This window comes from Helicoverpa zea, chromosome 31, assembly GCF_022581195.2.
Source record: "Helicoverpa zea isolate HzStark_Cry1AcR chromosome 31, ilHelZeax1.1, whole genome shotgun sequence".
Classification (NCBI taxonomy): domain Eukaryota; kingdom Metazoa; phylum Arthropoda; class Insecta; order Lepidoptera; family Noctuidae; genus Helicoverpa; species Helicoverpa zea.
This window is the reverse complement of record NC_061482.1, coordinates 14,999,776-15,019,933: the sequence shown is the minus strand read 5'-3', so window position 1 is coordinate 15,019,933 and position 20,158 is coordinate 14,999,776. Positions and strand designations below refer to the sequence as shown.

General features: G+C 38.4%; 1 protein-coding gene across 1 annotated transcript; it reads right to left on the bottom strand.

Moving 5' to 3' along the window:
- Positions 1-1,995: 1,995 nt before the first annotated feature.
- On the bottom strand, positions 1,996-16,396 carry LOC124644973 (phosphatidylserine lipase ABHD16A-like). The gene is made up of 10 exons (XM_047184671.1): positions 16,324-16,396; positions 16,095-16,224; positions 14,845-14,898; positions 14,432-14,739; positions 13,785-13,945; positions 13,280-13,533; positions 11,787-11,948; positions 10,720-10,904; positions 9,466-9,655; positions 1,996-5,175 (listed from the first exon to the last, which is right to left on the bottom strand). Exons 2-10 carry the CDS (start codon positions 16,161-16,163, stop codon positions 5,071-5,073), a joined length of 1,488 nt encoding a protein of 495 aa, XP_047040627.1. The 5' UTR covers positions 16,164-16,224; positions 16,324-16,396; the 3' UTR covers positions 1,996-5,070.
- Between the last annotated feature and the right edge of the window lie 3,762 nt (positions 16,397-20,158).

The window sequence follows — 20,158 nt, the reverse complement described above, 5'->3', positions numbered from 1 at the left end:
TATAGTTTTTGTAGCTATTTTATAAAAATACATTATTAAAATTAAGAAATCCATTAGTTGGTATGTTAGTTTTTTCTCGTTAGATGTGCTTTAAAATGTAAAGGAATGAACAGAGAACGTTGACGTCACAGTCACGTGATCTAGCGTTTTCTGAGCAATTTTTTAAGACAAATAGAAAAACATGTAATACATAAAAAATAAAAAGATTTGAGACGAAAAATGAAAGAGAGGGTGATCTTAAAATTATTTAGAAGCTATCTAAATAGATTTCCGAAAATTGGAAACAACCCTATTGAGGAGCATTAAAACAACATTATTATATCAATAATCAATGAATGTTATTACGTCGTCAGTTCAATCGCGACGTGTCAGGAACGCATTCTCTGAATGGCCGAACTATACGTGTGTTTTACAACTGCATTTATCCATTTAATTCTTTTATCCCTAAGCCATGGCATGTGGGTACTATTAGTAGGGAAATAGTAAAATTTTACACCCTTGGAGTTGTTTTTGGATGTATTACAGCATCCAGCAATACAACAATACATTTTGATAACTTAAATTAGCAAAATTTAACACGAATATTCAGAATTTTTTCCATGGTTTGACAGTACAATTTTTGACACTTGAGGGAAAAATTTCGGATATAAGTCACGAGATGGCAGGGTCATCGCTACGCACGGTGCCTATAGATACGTCTATAACAACCATAGACATAATATTAGTAAACAGGACTGCGCATATAAACCCAAAAAACGAGCCGAGTGAAACAGTTAGTACGGAGGCTGTCTGTCCCTTTCTAATAGGGTGACTATGAGATTAAGCTATGTGAGACAAATCCGAATTTGCTAAGATTATTAAACACAGATTAGTATTGAAGTTTTAACTTACGCAGTTTGTGACCTTAAGATACTAATAAAGGCTTTTAATAATTAGCGGAAATTAGCAGTATAAAAGCAGAAAGATTCGAAGTGAAGACTGTTTTTTTTTTGTAATTCTACTTCATATATAGACTGCTGAGCCATTTATGTCGCCTTTCTTCATTTTTTGGGAAGCTATAACAATAGTACAACAGTTTTAAAATCCATCACCCATATTTTGACCCTAGTTGTTTGGTTTACGAAAATGTTATTATTAGCTAACCTGTGGAACGATATATTGCAACCACCATAGGATTCACTTTTGCAAGTAGAAACGCAACACTTTTTCACCATTTTAATAGTTTAAATTGATTTAATACAAAAAAATATAAACAACATTTTAAATGCTGATTACGCGCCAAGAATGTTCAGGGTTACCGCTAGAAAATAAAAAAAAGCAAAATAAAAATTTATGTTGTTTATGTTTTAATAATAAATACGAATAAATTAATGCGATTGTTATTAATTTGTTGACTTACAATTGTTAAAATAAGATAAAAATATAAGTGATTCAATTGTTTTTGGGAAGACAAAACTTTTGATCACAACATTTTTTTATGCTGCCAAGGTGTTAGAAAGAGACAAACAGCCTCCGTTCGAACTATCCCTCTCGGCTCGGATTTGCCTCTGTGTATTATGCAACCAATTTAGTACCTTATTGCGTTAGAATAGAGTTCATTTTCGTAAATATATATTTTGAGCGTGCGCAATCTTGTTTAGTAATATTATATCTATGATAACAACACGGCGCCTCCATATAATTCCTATCTCAATGTTACGAACCAACATGTCAAGCTGTCTCAATTAATGTCACTGTCAAGTTTCAGATTTTTTTTTTCTTCACATCAATAACGAGGCTTTTATCACGTGATATAGATAAGTAAACGAACTCTTCAATTTAGCGTTGCTATATTTTGAAAAGGTTTGCGTTCGCGTAACACGGGGATAATGAACTTCTAGCAATGGGTGTCAGTCGTGGGTTACCCTCGAATAAATATGCTATTGTAGTTGTTCAACACTTCGGCGAGTCGCGGCTCTAGAATATCAGAAGCTGCTACATTCAATAAAACACAGATTGCATCAAATTATTTTTTATTCTTAATACTATTTCACATTAAAATCCTTTTAAATTAAATGTAAAAATGCCGAACCCTTTAATAACCTCCTGTGAATTAACTAAACATATTTTTCTATTAAAATTAAATAAAATGCATATTTCAAAACATTTGAAGCCTTTATAAATACATAAAGCCTTACTACAAAAACTTAAACACCTGTTGATCACTTGACTAAAAAAATGTTACCAAAAAAACGGACTTTATTTCAACGTTACACACGTGATCAACAGACGTTTAAAAGTTTTTGTGACACGACGGAAAACAAATGTCCAGTCGGAAAGTGACGAAAAAAAAATACGCAATGGAAATAATTTATCTGTATATTTATTATAGTGTTGTTTTTTAAGTGCAATAAATAAGTATACATATAATTAATTTAAATACAATGTATAAATTAGAGACGATTTAATTTACAAATCAAACATAAATCCATTTAATAAAATACACATGCTTAGTTCATTAAATCGTTATGAAGAAAAAATCATAAATAGGTATATCACTTGCCTATCCCATACCCACGTTGTGGAAAAACTTTTGTTTATTTCTAAACACGACTATCAATCACAATATATTATCAAAATCAAGTTACCATTTTTTGCCTCAGTCCTTTTTTTTTGTCAGTTAAATGCATTCACCATTCATTCGTTTTTACCCACAACCTAATAACCAATTTCTGAACAAACCTGTATCGTATTTTTGTTTGACGTGACCCCTCCTCGTCTGGCCTGGGGTGAGGCGGGCGTACCCCCTGGACTCTTACCGGTTGAAACCGGTGTACCCGACAAAAGAGGGAGATATAGGCCTACAATACACGGACCGCTTGAAGCAGTCATAGGAGACAGCTTCAAGCTGTCGACTGCAAAGTGAACTGCAGAGTTCTATGGACGCACATGTACACAAACCGCTCGAGCAGTTGCAACTGATTCGGGCGGCCGACAGCTTGAAGCTGTCGCCCCTGACTGCTTCAAGCGGTCCGTGTATTGCCGGACATACTGACTGACACTTGAACTACTAAGACTCTTTTCACCGACTGAGATATAAAAATGTGTACAGTTTGTCAAGAAACTCATGGCAACAATTGAAGGGGTACTTCAAAGAAACATGGTAACTTTAAAACTATACCGTGTACAGAATTTGACAAGATAATAAAATAATAAAAACTTGAGAGGTGTCAAGGGACACCCGGGTGGAACGAATTTCCTTTCGATTAATTAGTGAGAGAGAGAGAGAGACAGACAGACAGACAGAGAAACATGCGACGCCGCACAGCTTACAATAGCAAAAAGTGTCGTGACAACTTTTCGTAAGAATTTTTTCCGTCTAGCCCCCTTTCACAACGTGCGATAAGGAACTTCGTTCCAAAAACATTTTAAGTGACAGCATACAACAACTTGTGCAGTTACAGTAGTTCAAGTTTTTTTTAATGTGTTATGATTATGACGGTGTTTACATGCATGAGAAAAATATTTATTCGCAATATGCAGTGCGGTGATTTTAAGGTCCGGTTAAGCAGTACACGGCCTCCTAGGCTGAACTGCGAGATGCCATACCAAAAAAAAGCCATGATTTTTTTGATAAACTGTATGACAATATTATACTATATTCAAATTATAAAAGATACAAAATTGTTTTGTTCATCTGGATTGAGAGTCATTTTTAATTCGTTCCACATAAACTTTTTCCAGGGGATTGGACAGTCTCAGGCATTGAAAGCCCAAGGAAAAATTACGTTTATTAAATTTATGACCCAATGTTCTAACTAATTAAAAATTGCCCTCCAGACAAACAAAAAAATCATTAATATCTATCTTAATTATCGGATTAAATATACAGCTACAAACATTTAATGTATCTATTGATAAATATTATTAGAGTTCATAGTTCATATTTATAATAGAAAAGGTATATTGATATTGGACATCTTAAATATTATGTTTCATTATGTTGGGTGTCCCAAAAATCAACGAAAACGCTGTAAATGACGGAAAGGACTTTACCAGTTCTGGCGAAAAAGTTAATTTTTTTTTTACATAATTACAACTACTATTGGCCTAGTTTACTTGTCGCCTTGTACCGGGATGTCACTGTTGGGACGTTGAGAGCTTTGCAAGTAGAAGTTTTTAAAAATCGTGATAGACAAAAGGATTTAATATCTTTTAGACATTAATCTGTTTGCAGGGTCGAATATAAATCTACATGAATATTGAAATGCAATATAAATTGATTAGTAAAATTGTCAATTGTCATTGTAAAACTGTTTTATCAAGACTAGATAGTAGCATAGTCGTCATAAAGTACATGGTGATGGATATGAAGTTCCCTTGATTTTCTATCGTCTCCGTCATCAAGTACCGTCCAAATCTTTTGGAAATATGGAGGTAATGTTTGTTTATGCAATTTTCATGCAAAGCACCACACTATCTTTATATTTGAATATTTAGTGAGGACTTCTTGCAAATTACTTAAAAATGATTGTCTTTTCAATCATTTAGATTACATTACTTCAGCCCAGTAAATTTTTCTTCGTGCTTATTTGACTGGGTTATGAGCGCGACGATAGACTACTTATTAGATACATTATTTTTGACATCCAAAATACGATATACAAAAATTTAACAGTATAATTTTGAATATTATCACCACAGAAGCTCGTTAATTCACACTAACTAAGGGCTCGAACACTAAACACATTTAATGAAAATTCATTTAGAATGATGTGGTCATTTGAAATCACCGTATTCTAGTAGGAATTTCTCGGAAGTTTCGTTGAGAAAATTGAATTGCAGCTTTAAATGTGTTTAGAGTAGTTACACAAGCCTTTTAGTTAGGCAATATCACTGGCAATGCGTGTTAGTAGTTATAAAGTCACCACCAATATTTAATGAAAAAAAAAACAAGAATTCTGAACGGATTTTGTAAAGTCAGATTTCAATGAGTACGCTTAGGGGTGGTGCCCTGGGAGTGTTCTGATGAACGATGGGTGTGTTTCCTTTAACACCTGCGGGTACGATATAAAATCGTAAGGGGAGACATTAGTCTTGCCTCAGGACAGTCAGCCGTTCCATTATTGTGATAAAATCAGTCTCAGGAAGCGGAGTGCAGTGCGAAGACTTGTAGTCGTGGAGATATTTGGAAATCTGTAAACAATTTTTGAATCTATCAAAGTTGTCCAATATACTACAGAACAGAATTACTTTAAGTTTATCGGCTCATATCAATACTTATGTCTTGTTACTTATTACCAACGGTTAAGGTTGGTACATCTGATTGACCGTCAATTCGGACCAGGTTAGCGACTCAAGGCGACTGAGAACTAAATCTAGGAATGGTATTCATGAACACATCTAAACCCCCGTTATTTTATGGGTTTATTACCTTAATATGTCTCTATAAAACTACTATTTTATTGTCATTTATTTATTTAGAACATATAATTTACATTTTTAAATATTAACTATAAAAATAAAAAACATTTAAAAATATAAAAAATAGGTTGCCACCGATATCGGGCACAGGGTCCAAGGTACCGGTGGTTAGGGTCCCAGAGACAGAAACCTCCTCACAATACGTGCCGTATCAAGGAGTACTGCCTTCTGAATCAGTCCCTTGATCCAGCCGCCCAACGAGAGCCTCCTGAGGTGTTCGTCGAGGCTCTTGCCTATTAAACCATTGGCCGTAACGACAATCGGCACAACAACAGCCGTGTCGACACTCCACATGGCGACAACCTCGTGCGCTAAGTCGAGATACTTTATTTGTTTCTCTTTCTCAGCTTTCACAAGGTTCTCGTCATGCGGAACGGCGACATCGACTATCATCGCGCGGCGCGCTAATCGATCTATCACCACAATATCAGGCTTATTGGCTACAATAGTCCTGTCAGTGATGATAGATCGATCCCAGTACAACGTGATATGGTCCTTTTCGAGAACTGGGTCGGGCGCATACTTGTAGTACGGTACCTCAAGGTCTACAAGGTTGTATTGCAGAGCAAGCTGCTGGTGGATGATCTTGGCCACTTGGTTATGTCTGTGCAAATATTCACCATTAGCCAAACGAGAACAACCAGATATAATATGTCTGATAGACTCACCCGGATGGTGACATGCCCGACATATGTCAACCGTCCCGTCTCTCACGATATATCTCCGGTAGTTATTCGTAAGGATAACTTCGTCCATAATTGCACATACAAACCCTTCGGTTTCTCCAAACAAGTCACCGAAGCGTAGCCAAGATACGGACGCTTTGAAGTCTACATCGGGGCCATGAAGAGCCCCGAAGAAGCGTCCGTGTAGCTGTTTGCTCTGCCATACCTCCCTGCGATCGTGGGTAGTTAATACGACAGGTTTGCGCCAGTTCTCATTTGCCAACGACAGCGGGGTGAGTCCTCTGTCCACTGCCACCATATCACGGTGCATACCCACGTCGCTTTTGAGAAAATATTCTCTGAGACTGCACACCTCGCGGTTGTGGAGCGTCTTTGCATTTAAAAAGCCTCGGCCTCCACATTTCCGTGGGATGTACAGTCTCATCACTGACGATCGTGGGTGATGCATTCGTTCTGCGGTCAGCAGTGTGCGGACTTTCCTATCCAGGGCGTCCAATTCAGTTTGAGTCCATTTGAGTATGCCGAAAGAGTACATCAGGACTGGCATGACCCAACCATTAAAGGCGCGAACCTTGTTGCCTCCCGATAAGGAACTTTTCAGGACCTTATTCAGGCGGCCAAAGAAACGCTCCCGTAATGACTGTTTCATGACAGCCACATTGATGCCTAACCCCTCCGCCATACCCAAGTATTTATATGTATCGTTTGCGGAGAGTGATCTCAGGTTTATAGAATCTGAGAGTTGTACTCCCTCAGATTCCACAATTCCCCCTCGCTTTACATGCATGACTGCACATTTGTCCACACCAAATTCCATCCTGATGCAACTACTGAAAGTTTCAGTGACCTTCAGTAGCTTCATCAGCTGCAATTCTGTGGTGGCAAACAGTTTCAGATCGTCCATGTAAAGCAAATGGGATATAACCTGACCCCCTCTCCGCAAAGGATAGCCCAACCCCGAGCCCTCTAGCAATGTGCTCAGAGGGTTCAAGGCCAGGCAAAACCAAAGTGGACTCAAACTGTCACCCTGGAAAATTCCCCGCTCGATCTTAATAGGATCGCCGGTCCCTTCAATTTCTCGACATCCTGGATAGTGAAGAACCGTTCTCCATTGCTCCATACATGACGCAAGAAAGGCGCGTAGAGTTGAGTTTATTTTATACAACTCCAGTACCCTCTTAAGCCATGTATGGGGGACCGAGTCGTAGGCCTTCTTATAGTCTATCCAACATGTCGACAAATTCTTTCGGGATCGCCGAACCTGTTGGCTGATGACCATATCAGTGAGGAGCAGCTCCTTAGTAGCACGGGACCCCTTCTTACATCCATTTTGAGAAGTTGACATAATTGAATATTTTTCAATATGTTGATTTATTTTTAATCTCAAAATAGATGTAAGAAGTTTATAGACCGTCGGTAAACAAGTGATCGGTCTATAATTTTTGGGTTCCGCGGTACTACCTGATTTATGGAGCAGGTGGGTAATCCCTGTTGTTAGAAACTGTGGGAGCGACCCGGCTTCTAAGGATGACTGAAACTGTGATGCTAAACAGGGGTGCGAACTTTGCAGCCACTTTAACCAGAAATTGTGCAGTCCGTCCGGCCCTGGTGATTTCCAATTCTGCATCGGACGGACTGCATAGGCTACGTCGGAGGAGGTAATATTAACCTCTTCCATTTCTGGTATTTTTTCACACTCTCGCTCAACATCACGTGTCCAGTCACCCTCCTCGTGACAGACGGGCGTCGACCAGAGGTTGCGCCAAAACATGTTTGTGGCATCATCATCCGGTCGGCTCCCGTCCATCACGCATTGCTCAGGTTGCTCCCAAGTTCTATATACCCACCTTTGGTCACTCTGGAACATACGATTCTGGGTGTAACGTTCTACCCGTCGTTTATACCTTCGAATACGGCTCGCCCATGCACAGACTTTTTGCCTCAGGAAGTCGATGCGCTCTGTGACACGTGACATATATTCATGAGGACTGAGTCCAGTCCCCACAAATGCACGCCTCACAAAGCGCATCACCCGTGGTCGGGTATTACCCTCCCTGAAGCAATATAGTTTGCCAATGAGTACTCTGGCCCCCTCGATACGACGCTCAATCCTGCATTGCCAGGCTGGTACCGCTAACTTTGGTCGTGTGGCTCTGTCCTTGTCAGGGAATTTGACATTAGCCACACGACATGCAGCAACAGCCGCGCAATACATAATTGAGTGTGTATCAAGGAGGTCTTCGCTGTTTTCAAAATATTTTTCCAACAGCGAATCCAGAGCACACACCAGCGCCCTATTTTGTCTGTGCATAGGCAAGCGTGGTAGTCGTGGTCGGCTTTCGACGGGTGAGTATCTAAACTCCAGAATCGCATCCTCCAGAGCACTCCTCACCTGTTCATTGCACTGGGTACTTACCGTTTCAACCCTATCATCCTCATTCCGTTCAACAAGATCGGACCGCGGCGTGATTTCGCCTGGAGGTGGCGGTGGTACCGCGGCCTGTGACGAGGTGGTGACCATAGGGCTGCCCAGCATCTCTAAGCGCAGCCGATCAAGTGCGGCGTCGTCCAGTCTGTGATTGCGCTGGATAACCCGCACCTGATCCGACAGTCGTTGGGCAGAGACGTTGACGGCTGGCTCTAGTACCTGAAACAGAGACAGCATCCTATCACGGTACGCAGTGAGGTTAGTTCCTCCCTCTGTGGACCCGTAGTATGCGCGCATGACGTTCTCGTTCATTTTCTGAGTCCATCTCATGCGCTGCACACAACCACCGGTAGCGGGGACCCTGCTAGGGACCTGTTGGTCCCCCGATCCCAAGCCCGTCGGTGGCCGGCGTCTCCCCTGCCGACGCACAGGTGGTGGCGACGTTGGCGGAGAGAAGTACTCGTCGCTCGAGCTCGACGCAGCTGCAGCCGCCGGTATCACTGGTGGTCCGGGGTCCGGCGGCGGCGAGGCGGAGCTGAGCGACGATTCCGGGGGTGGTGGGCGTACATTCCGTCTAGACGCTGCTCGTGTGATCATCTCTTCCCATTAATTTCCATTTTATTTGTTCATAATATTGTTATTGTTGTTGTTGACAGTTGTCACATTTTGACACATTTTTTTTCGGGCCCTTTTTTTCATAATTCTTCATTTTAGTAGTTAAATTTAGTAGTTTATTTTTACAAATGATAGATTTTTCTTTATTTATAAATCTTAAGTACATGAAATGTTGACCATGAAACCATGAAACCATAACATTTCATGAACCATGAAATGTTATGGTTCATGAACCTATTTTATTTATTATTACTTCTTTAATAAAATTCTTACCAATGGTAACAGTGGTCGTTCATAATCCTCAATCCTAGTCATATCAATGGCACTTCGCTGCAGATCCGCCATAGACAACAGCTTCAAGAGAGCGACCTTCGCAAAGGGGTTCTCCACAACGTTTGGGTGTCTTTGGGAGATGAGTTTCAAAACCAGATGGTTGCCTCGGTTCGTTGCCAGGAGACCTTGTCTGAAATTCACAAAGTCATTAGAAATTAGAATTCTTTATCAACAAAGTAAGATGGAACACACTCAACATTTTTCTGAATTTATTTATTTGCAAAAATCCTCAAAAGCCACCGCACAATACGTTAGGAAAGTTTTAGAACATTATGTGTTAGTAAAATTAGTAGTTATTATAAATTTTAGTTTAAGTGGTTGTTGTAAAACTGTTTGTTTTCCTAATAAAATATAAAATACCAAATCTCAACCAAATCGGTCCGGCCGTTTTTGCGTGAAAGAATAACATACATTCTCATAAACTTTCACTTCTATAATATTTGTAGGATTAGTAGGATATGACATAGAAAGCATGTGCACTTACTTTCGACTGTTTAACCTATAGAATAGGTTGTGATGGCAGTCCCCGTGAAAAGCGAGCGTGTATGAAAAGATGCAAATGAATTTTTAAACATAATATGTAACAATACCAATGGGTTGTGAAATGAAAACATCGCAACTAATTTCAGATTTGATAACTGAGAAGCTGAATTTATTTACAGTTGGCAAAAAACTACATCAAAACTACAAAATATGTGAACCATAAAATCTGAAATATCCAAAACGAAAGAATATATTACACGTTATTCTGATCTGCAGTCGTGAAAATTACTCATGCAATGTGATGACTGATATGTGGATTACAATAACCGATCCATATGTTGGTTTTCGATTATAGGTTGGGACATAATTTATGTGAATTTCTAATCTGAAAACCACTGATAGATTGCTGATTGTAATCCGCAGTTAAGGTTTCCGTTCAGTCATTTGCAATTTTGATCATATTAATGAACTTTAATAGCTGACTGTTGGTTGCATGCTTAAATAAGAGCGCAGGCAGCCTAGAGCGTGAACGCGACCTCTTTTTTAAATTATTTGTCACGTCAAGATATTCTTTTATTATTTTGCGGTTCTTTTAAAAACATAACTGCTTTATTCGTCTTAGAGTAATTTAATAATAAACCAAGAGTTTCCTAGTAACAAAATAAGCACATAACACCAAAGCTTTATCCAAGAACTGAAAACAAAACTCACCGCAAGCTAATAATCTCGTCTTCAGTCCTTCTGATGAGTTTAAAGGGGCCAACGTATTTGTCCATCATTTCAGAAATGTTAAGGTTCACGTAGGACCGCACCACTTCTTTCACGAGGAGAGACCAGGATGATGGCATCTGGTTTTCAGCTAACGGCAGCAGATCGTCAAATGTAGCGTCCAGGATCTGGTATCATACAAATGTGAAATTGTGACGTATGAATTAAACACTTGCTTTTATAACTATACTAATATAATAATGAGGCAAAATTGTTTTGTTTGTTACTACCCCAAAGGCTTCGAATAGACTCAAGCGATTTAAAAACATATTTCGCAGTTTAGAAGCTACATTACACCTTGTGAACATAGGCTATATTTTATCTTGGTACGGGAAGAAGTTCCCCCATGACGCGGGTGAAACGGCGGGAAAAGCGCTAGCTATTACATTTCTTGTAAACAAAATATATGTAAAATGTTGAATGTCTATATAAATAGCGCCAGCAGTAGTTGCAGATACTGACTTATCCAGTATTAAAAAACAGGAGCTCAGCAGCCATATGCACGACAACATTGCTAGATTAATTCCTAACATTAGAACAAATTCCCTTGGTAAGTCTATCCCTAGTAGAAAGCACAGCAGTTATGAATCTACACAGACATAAATGGCACAAGGCCTTTAAACAAGTTTTACTGAGGTAAGTAGCTTACGTTATTAAACTACAATAAAATTGCTGAAACCCACCGTAAGTCGCTAAAAGTAATTTCTTAGCACATAAGGAAGTTGCTGCTATAATACATGTCATACGTAAGAAGGTTCCTATTGTAACAAATCGGGGTAATTTCTATGGGCGCATCTCACATTATAAGTATTGTTCTTATAAAATATTAATAACTAAATACTCATAGAACATTTTATGAACTACTACAAATTAAGCGTAGGTAAGTAAATACGTACATACATAATTACATGAGCCTTCAAATTCGCAATGACCAATGAAGGTACTTAAGCTATACTTTACTATATTGTTATAAGACCTGTTAAGACGGCATAAATATATTTTATTCTTACCAGAGCAGCCACGGGATAATTAACAGCGGCCCAGGTGGCAGTGTAACCCCCAATACTCCAACCAAACAGTACTATCTGATCAGGTCGGAACCGCAGCTCGTTAATAGCATACTGCATGACCGCGTCGATGGCGTTTTGTTCTTGCGACGGGAACGGAAGCCCCTACGACAACAACTGTTTTATAATCTCTTAGACTGGCTCTTCCAATTTCACTATACTTCGGCCGTTCAGAGAATGCGTTCCTGACACCTATCAGTTAGTCACGACTATATAGTGATGGGCACAACATAACACTGAGTTCGTTACCGTTCCTTGAAAATGAACCGCCGCATTATTTTAAGATTATTTTCGTTTTAAATTGGCGGAATCATTTGTTTTATATTTTAGTTATTTAAGTGGAAACCAAAAAAAGGTAATATTCATATAATAAAATTGTTTTATTTATTCTTTGTTACAAGTACATTGAATTGAATGTGCGAACAGAATATTAATCAGACTCCGATTTGCTTGAGGAGGTGGTGTCTTCATCATCATCTTCGCCTACATGTATAATTATATTATTATCAATAACAGAATCAATCCTGATATCTCGGTCTAACAAAAGCCGGGTAATCAAATAAAAACAGATCGAAAACACTTGAAAAACGTGGTCTATGCGCACGAAACGACAACGGACGACTGTTTTAGCGTCACAAAATGGCGGCCCATAACGCCATTTGGGGTTACCATTTTTAATCTAAGTATAAAAATGCGGTTTGGTCATAGTTTTATTTTTATATTTCATAAACGTTATAATTAAGTCTTATAGTCCATTATTTTCCAATTCTTAAAAAGAAAATCAAAACGTATTATTTTATATTATAACTGTATAAGAACAGATTACGATACTTGCCTGTTATTTTTAGCACAGCACTACAAAATATAAACCGCTGACATAACCTTGTAATAGCGCAGTATAGATTTAGAAAAATATTGTTTACCAAGTTATTTGACACTCAGTTTGGCACAAAATTATAACATTCATTGATTATTGATATAATAATGTTGTTTTAATGCTCCTCAATTGTTAAAACGGTAAACAACCAGCAAAAATATTTTTATCGTAACTGCAACGCCATTGCAAAGTTACGTCGTCAGTTCAATCGCGACGTGTCAGGAACGCATTCTCTGAATGGCCGAACTATAGTCCTAGTATACGTAACATAGGTTTTGTAATCATAATTAATCTTTGTCTATCAGTTGTCACATTGCTGATTTGACCAATTGGCGGCAAGTACAGAACGGGTTATGGTCTGGTCATCGTTACAATTAAATAGTGCAACTATAATCTATAATCTTCAAATTAAATTTATTGACTGAAAGCATCACATCAACTCAATTGATATTCCGTTCTTTAAATTCTAATTATTTAATTCATCGCGAAGAACTCCCAAAAAAATAATTGCATGAAGATAGCAACAGTCACAAAACGATAGTAGCCAGTTCCAACTTACAGTGCTGCCAGCAAATCCTGGATGATTCCAGCCCAGTGCAGAGAATCCGGCCCTGATGGGCGTGTTCACGATCCCCATTTCATAGAACCCAGAGTTCCCTTCGCAGCAAATCACCAATATTCTGCCTCGAGGAGAATGAGCTCGGTTGTCTACAAACATAGTGTCTATGGCGTTTCCATCGGCTGTTCCTACTTTAGCACGCTGCCCGTCGTGGTCCTCAACCAGTATAGTTCTTCCTTGGAACAGTGCACCCCCTGAGGGGATGAAGTTTGATTTATGTTTGAACATGACAATGCAGAACAAAAAAATATAAAAATGCCTAGTCATCACAGTTTCATATATGTATACACGGTGTCAAGAAATAACCTGTATAAGTTACAAGTATTATGTTCAGCAGCTTCAGATATTAACATATTTTTCATGTATTAGTCTCTGCTAGTGCAGTAGGCAGCTTGCTTTCAAAACTCTCCGTTTTTATGTATTTGAGCATAAGTTGCGTACTTACACAGCAGAGTATGGACAACGCTCAATGATCCAGGGTAGATAAGTCTCAGGCCGAATGTATGCGTGGCTATGAAGGCTAGGAGCTGGATCGGCAACCGCTTGTAAATCGGCAGATCGGGGTTGGCGCACATCTTGAACGGGAGGCGGTCCATCCATGATGACCTAAGAGAGGCACGTTTATTGCTTAGTGAGTTTTAGACCAAGTTCTACTGACTGACTACAAAGTAGTCTAATACAGGTATATGTTATATAGCAGGTGTGTGCTTCTATGGAACATAGCAAATGTCCCGTTAAGAATATTGGAATATATGATACTAGTGACTCGCCCCGGCTTCGCACGGGATAAGAGTATTTCCACACTATTTAATGTATGTTATTATACATATTGTAATCCTTTTTCTTTTATCACCTTATCTATTGAAAAAAACCGCATTAAAATCCGTTGCGTAGTTTTGAAGATTTAAGCGTACAAAGGACAGAAAAAGCGACTTTGTTTTATACTATGTAGTGATTATTTTTAATTTTTTAATATTTTGAAAATATTTCTGCCACGGACAGTATGACCCAAATTACATTTTATAGTATTCTAAGCAGCTAATAATGTGGAATATTCAGCATATGTGTACTACCTAATTCAATAGCACTAACCTTTCTCTGGTTGCAACACTGTAAGTAGTGGGCCAAGCACTTGCTTCAAAGTCATACTTCCTCAATTCATTCAAATATGCCTTCTTGTCAGTCATCGGGCTTGTGAGTGCATTCACAAACTGAACATATTTAGTACTGGACGATCTTCCGCATCCTCGCAGAAAGAGGGAGAAGGCCAGGAGACAAGTAAGGCCACTGACAAGACGTCCAAGTGACTTCATCTCGTCCATCGTAAAGAACCCTCGCTTGTATATGTACATACATATGAACGGTGATGTGTACAGGCTTATATTCAATAGAGTGTTGGCCTAAAAATATTTACATCATCAATAGGGGCATTAACTAAATCCAAATACAGTTTATTCAGAAAATAAATATAGAGTAAAGCCTTAAAACAGAGGAAAGAATCTCACCGTGGACACAACTTTGTCACCCCATTTCTCCAGTCGTACAGGCTGGTACATCGTCTGGAATAAAAGAAATAGAACATTTGGAAGCATGCAGTTTCTTTGACCACAAATCTTTATGTTGATGACCACACAACTATCCTCAGAAATCCTGGTATTTTGTAGGAGGATCTCTTACAACAGCGTCTCAGGAACCCCAAGTGGGTCAATAATTGTTTGTTTATTTGAAATCTGCAGACAATACATCTAGTTTGATTTCATTTCTTTATTAGGGATTCTTTATTAAGGCTTCTGGATAATTTACAGCCACCCAAGTCAACCAATCTAGAGGCTTTTATTATTTGGCAGTTATAGGTCGTAAAATTTCTATTCAACTGCGTGAAGGCAGATCCGACTGCAGACAACTGCTTGCAGTTGAACTTAGCAACTGCTTGCGGTTGTTGTGCAGTCTATTTGCTAACAGCCTAACTTGTCCATGTTTTGGACTGGTACCACATATAGTTTTCTGTCTCATATTGCCAATCTGTTGTATGCAATGGTAGTTCCATGTCTACAATGTTAAAATCTATGTGATTAGGAACCGATTACATTGTGTAGGTATGACTTGATCAACGCTCCATTGGAGGAAGACATTAGGCAAATGTTACCCCATAAAATGTGGCAATAAGTGGACAATAGCAGACAATGTTTTAGGATCCCTTTTATAGCACCTACTTGTTATTACTTCATTTGTATATTGCAAAAACGGAACAACTAAATGTTTGGTCAGTGGGTTGTCTTAGGGGCTACATTTTTTGCTTTATCAGTACAAGACTTGTATTTTAATTCTAATTCACTGGCAAAACAAACCATGCAATTAAATTATAATAAAATATACTATCATAGGGAAAAAAACTTGTAACATGGAGTAGTAAAATTCAATGAGTTTAGAAAACAATAACCGGCCAAGTGCGAATCGGACACACGCACCAAGGGTTCCATACCATTATTTATAAAATGAGCAAAAAAACCACGTTTGTTGTATGGGAGCCCCCCAAAATATTAATTTTATTCTAGATTACAGCATTTGTTGTTATAGCGGCAACAGAAATACAACATCTGAGAAAATTTCAAATCTCTAACTATCACGGTTCATGAGATACAGCCTGGTGACAGACGCACAGACGGACTGATGGACAGAGGGGCGAAAACAATAGGGTCCCGTTTTAACCTTTGGGTACGTAACCCTAAAAACATATGAGGTGAAAAACACTTACGTCTTTTGCTCCATCCCGGTATACTTTGTAAAGGCGAGGAGAAAACATACACTGCCAAACCAACTTCATGACGACTTACGATGTTAGAATTAGTTCGCTCTCGAAATACCACTTTTACTCCTGAGTAAACCTGAAATACTTATGGTCTCAGTTCGGAGAAAAGATTAATGTTTCAGTTTCAATGCATTTAACGTTTGAAGGTTACTTTTAAATATTTTTTTAGTATTACAAAATTATAGCCGGCGACGTCCACACAATTCGACCAAAAACTAAATTGAAGAAAATCGATAAGATCTCTTTTCAGAGCCTTGTTCCACGCAAAAAAATATTACGGGCCACAGATTACTAACAAGTTCAGCAAGCTACAGATATCCATCAGATATCCAGTCAAATCAAGTCAAATTGAACCATCGATATATATGTACTACGTACTAGATAGAACGTTCCGAACAAAAAGCTTACCACACTGAACTGCACTGCAGACTATGCAGTGCCCAAAATGGCAAATCAGAGCGATTTTGACACCTGCGTCAGATGGATGTCTATGAAACTACAATTATAAAATAGAAAATACATATCAAGGTATAAACTTACACATATAAACTATTCGAGAGTCAAGTTAGTAAAATTACACGCTGTTCATGCTATTACAACGCTTGTATATCATACTTTTCATTTACAATTCAATTTTACAAATATGCATTAATTTGTTCCCGCCCGCCATCTTGAATTATGGATTAAGAAAATCGTGCAGAAACAGATGTGCCATAAAACTAGCAGTAGGTAAAATATCAATGAAAACAGACTTCACTTTGTCATGGTATGTTCTTACTTTCAAGAAAAAATAATTAAATTCGCGAAAATTTGTGATAGCCCTCTTAAGAAAAAAAACATCGTAATTAATATTAAAAGCCCTAAAAATAAGTTCCTGGTCTTAATATATTACATGATTTTGCATTCAATTAGATATAAATAAACTTTTTGATATATTACATGATTTTGAATTCACTTAGATATAAACTTTTTGAGTAATGAAAAATGTAGGCAAAATACGAGCGACACTTCTGCAATTAACATCAATGAGGATGACTACATGTCACAATACGTCAACGAAATGTCAACAGACGACATAGCGGGTAAATTATTTGTATGGATGTTCTTGTCTATCGCTAGAATATATGTCAATGAATTGAACCATGAACGGAGTTATAATAGTTCCACCGGTTCCACATAGGCAGTTCTAGCGCTACGATCGCGTAGCCGTAGTGAAGAACCACTGCGGCCTAACTCCACTGACAGCTCGCAGTTATCATCATTTGGTAAAGTGTCATCATCATCCTCCGAGCCTTTTCCCAATCATGTTGGGGTCGGCTTCCAGTCTAACCGGATTCAGCTGAGTACCAGTGCTTTACAAGAAGCGACTGCCTATCTGACCTCCTCAACCCAGTACCCCGGGCAACCCGATACCCCTTGGTTAGACTGGTGTCAGACTTACTGGCTTCTGACTACCCGTAACGACTGCCAAGGATGTTCAATGACAGCCGGGACCTACAGTTTAACGTGCCATCCGAAACACAGCCAATGGTGTCTAAGATATACTTAGAAAGTGTATATCTGTAAAATATGTCAAATGGCTATTTTCTAGAAATATAAACGCATTTAGGTGCCTCTCCAAGTGCACTTTTTTTAGAATAGAATAAAATAGAATAGAATTTTTTATTTTGCAAATATGGGTATACAAAAGGTCTTATAATTATAAAGTTCAGCCATATTTTACCATTCGGCATGCAAACATTATTACCTACTATTATAAACATTATAAACACTATTAATCTACTATTTATAATCACAATATTATATGAGATCAATTAACTTACTACTAATACATTTATATTTTATATTTATACAATTATATTTTTTCTGCTAAGAAATCTGATATGGTATAATAAATTTTATCATTCAGAAATTGGCGTAACTTACTCTTAAACAGTGGTGTGCTTAAGTCTTTCCAGGCATTTGGCAACTTATTGTATATTATTGGGGCCATGCAATAGATACTGTTGCGCTTCAGACTCGTTTGACACGGCACAATGCATAATTTGCTATTGTCTCGTCTATTCCTCGGACATACATCAGCTAGACGTTGGAAACGAGACGGATTTTGTTTAACAAACATAGCTACTTCGAAGATATAGATACATGGAAGTGTCAGGATTTTGTATTGCTTAAAATAGGGCACACAACTGTCTGTACTTTTGAGCTTAAACATGGATCTAAGGCACCTTTTCTGAGCCTTAAAAGCTATGTCTCGATCAGTTGAGTTCCCCCAGAAAATGACTCCGTACCGTAAATGGGACTCAACTATTCCATAGTAAGCCGTAAGTAGCGCTTTGTCATTCACTATGGAGGACAATCTATACAAAACAAAGGCGGAAGAGCTCAGTTTTTTACACAAAATATCTACATGTGCTTTCCAATTTAAACTAAAATCTATTTGCAGTCCTAAAAATTTTGTATCACCTGCTTCCTCAATATTATTGTTTTTGTAATGTATGTGTAGAGTACTTCCTCCAGGAGTTCGCTGTCTAAAGTGCATTACCTTTGTCTTACTTAAATTTATATTTAAATTATTTTTGTCCAACCATCTAATTATTGAGTCAAGTGTGTTGTTAATATCATTTTCGTATGTGCTTATGCTTTTACAAGGGATCGTTACTGTGCTATCATCTGCAAACATTGTTATAGGTTGTTCAAGGGATAACGGCATGTCATTCACATATAGTATGAACAAAAATGGTCCCATAACGCTTCCCTGTGGTACGCCGAGTGAAATTTTACGTTCACTTGATCTGACTATCTCTTCATGCTTATTGACTACATTAATGCGGCTAACTTCAGTAATTTGTGTTCTGTTTTCTAAATATGACTTAATAAGTTTGAGCACATTACCTCTAATACCATAATTTTCTAGTTTATTGAGTAGCATATTATAATGGACATAATCGAAAGCCTGAGTCATGTCGCAGAATAAAGCACAAATAGGGTTTCGTCTATCCATGTTACTAAAAATATTATTCAAAAAGTCAAAGATTGCCATGTTAATGGTTCGGTGATGTCTGAATCCTTTTTGTTCTTCACAAAGTATATCGTATTTCTCCATGTAATTATACAGTTCTTTATAAATGTATTTCTCAAATATCTTTGATATAACTTGGAGAGGCCTATGTCCAGCAGTGGACTGCGATAGGCTGATGATGATGATAATAAACGCATTTACTATATTACGTCTATGGGCTTTCTCTCAACAAGGCCTGCTTTTCTTCCTCTTTCTGTTCAGCCACCTTTTTCAAAAATCTTATTTCCCTTTCTATTTCACGGTTTTGCCTCATGAGACTTTTCATATTGGCTTTTAAATTATGCGCTCTTCCACAATCCATCCTTTTTTATCAGCAGTCAGGGAAAGGAGACGTTTCAAATATCAGATATGTGCACGCTCATGAATTGCTGAAATGCGTACTTTTTAAAAAATAACAGTAAAGCATCAATTTGACAATAACATTAAAGAAAAAGACGAACAGCCGCGAGGCTGATGCCGCGTGCCCGAGGCCTATATATGTTCTGTGCCCGAGAGTGACTCTGAAAACGCGAAGTACGGCGCACGCGCTCAGTTGACGTACAGACGCCGCGCCGCTCGCGTGCCGATAGTTGACATTGTACACACTAAATTTCCTAGCTAGTATATAAGTTCTGCAATTGTAATTGTTTTTTTCTGCTTCCACGGTCCTTTTTCCATAAACAAGTGTTGTATGTGCCCATTAAACACAGTTTACTTACCACCAAAACCGTCTTTAAATCAAACTCGATAGTAAGCCCGACTACACTACAAGTTACTGACTCACAGCCCTTTCACACGGCAGTCCAGTTTTTTGCAGGATCCCTTTTTCTGCAGCATCCCGTTTGATCGCAAAAGCAGCCCCGGATCTAGGGGGGGGCAAACCGGGGCCTGTGCCCCGGGCGGCAAATTTAGGGGGCGGCAAAACTCACACTTCACAGACCAATGGATA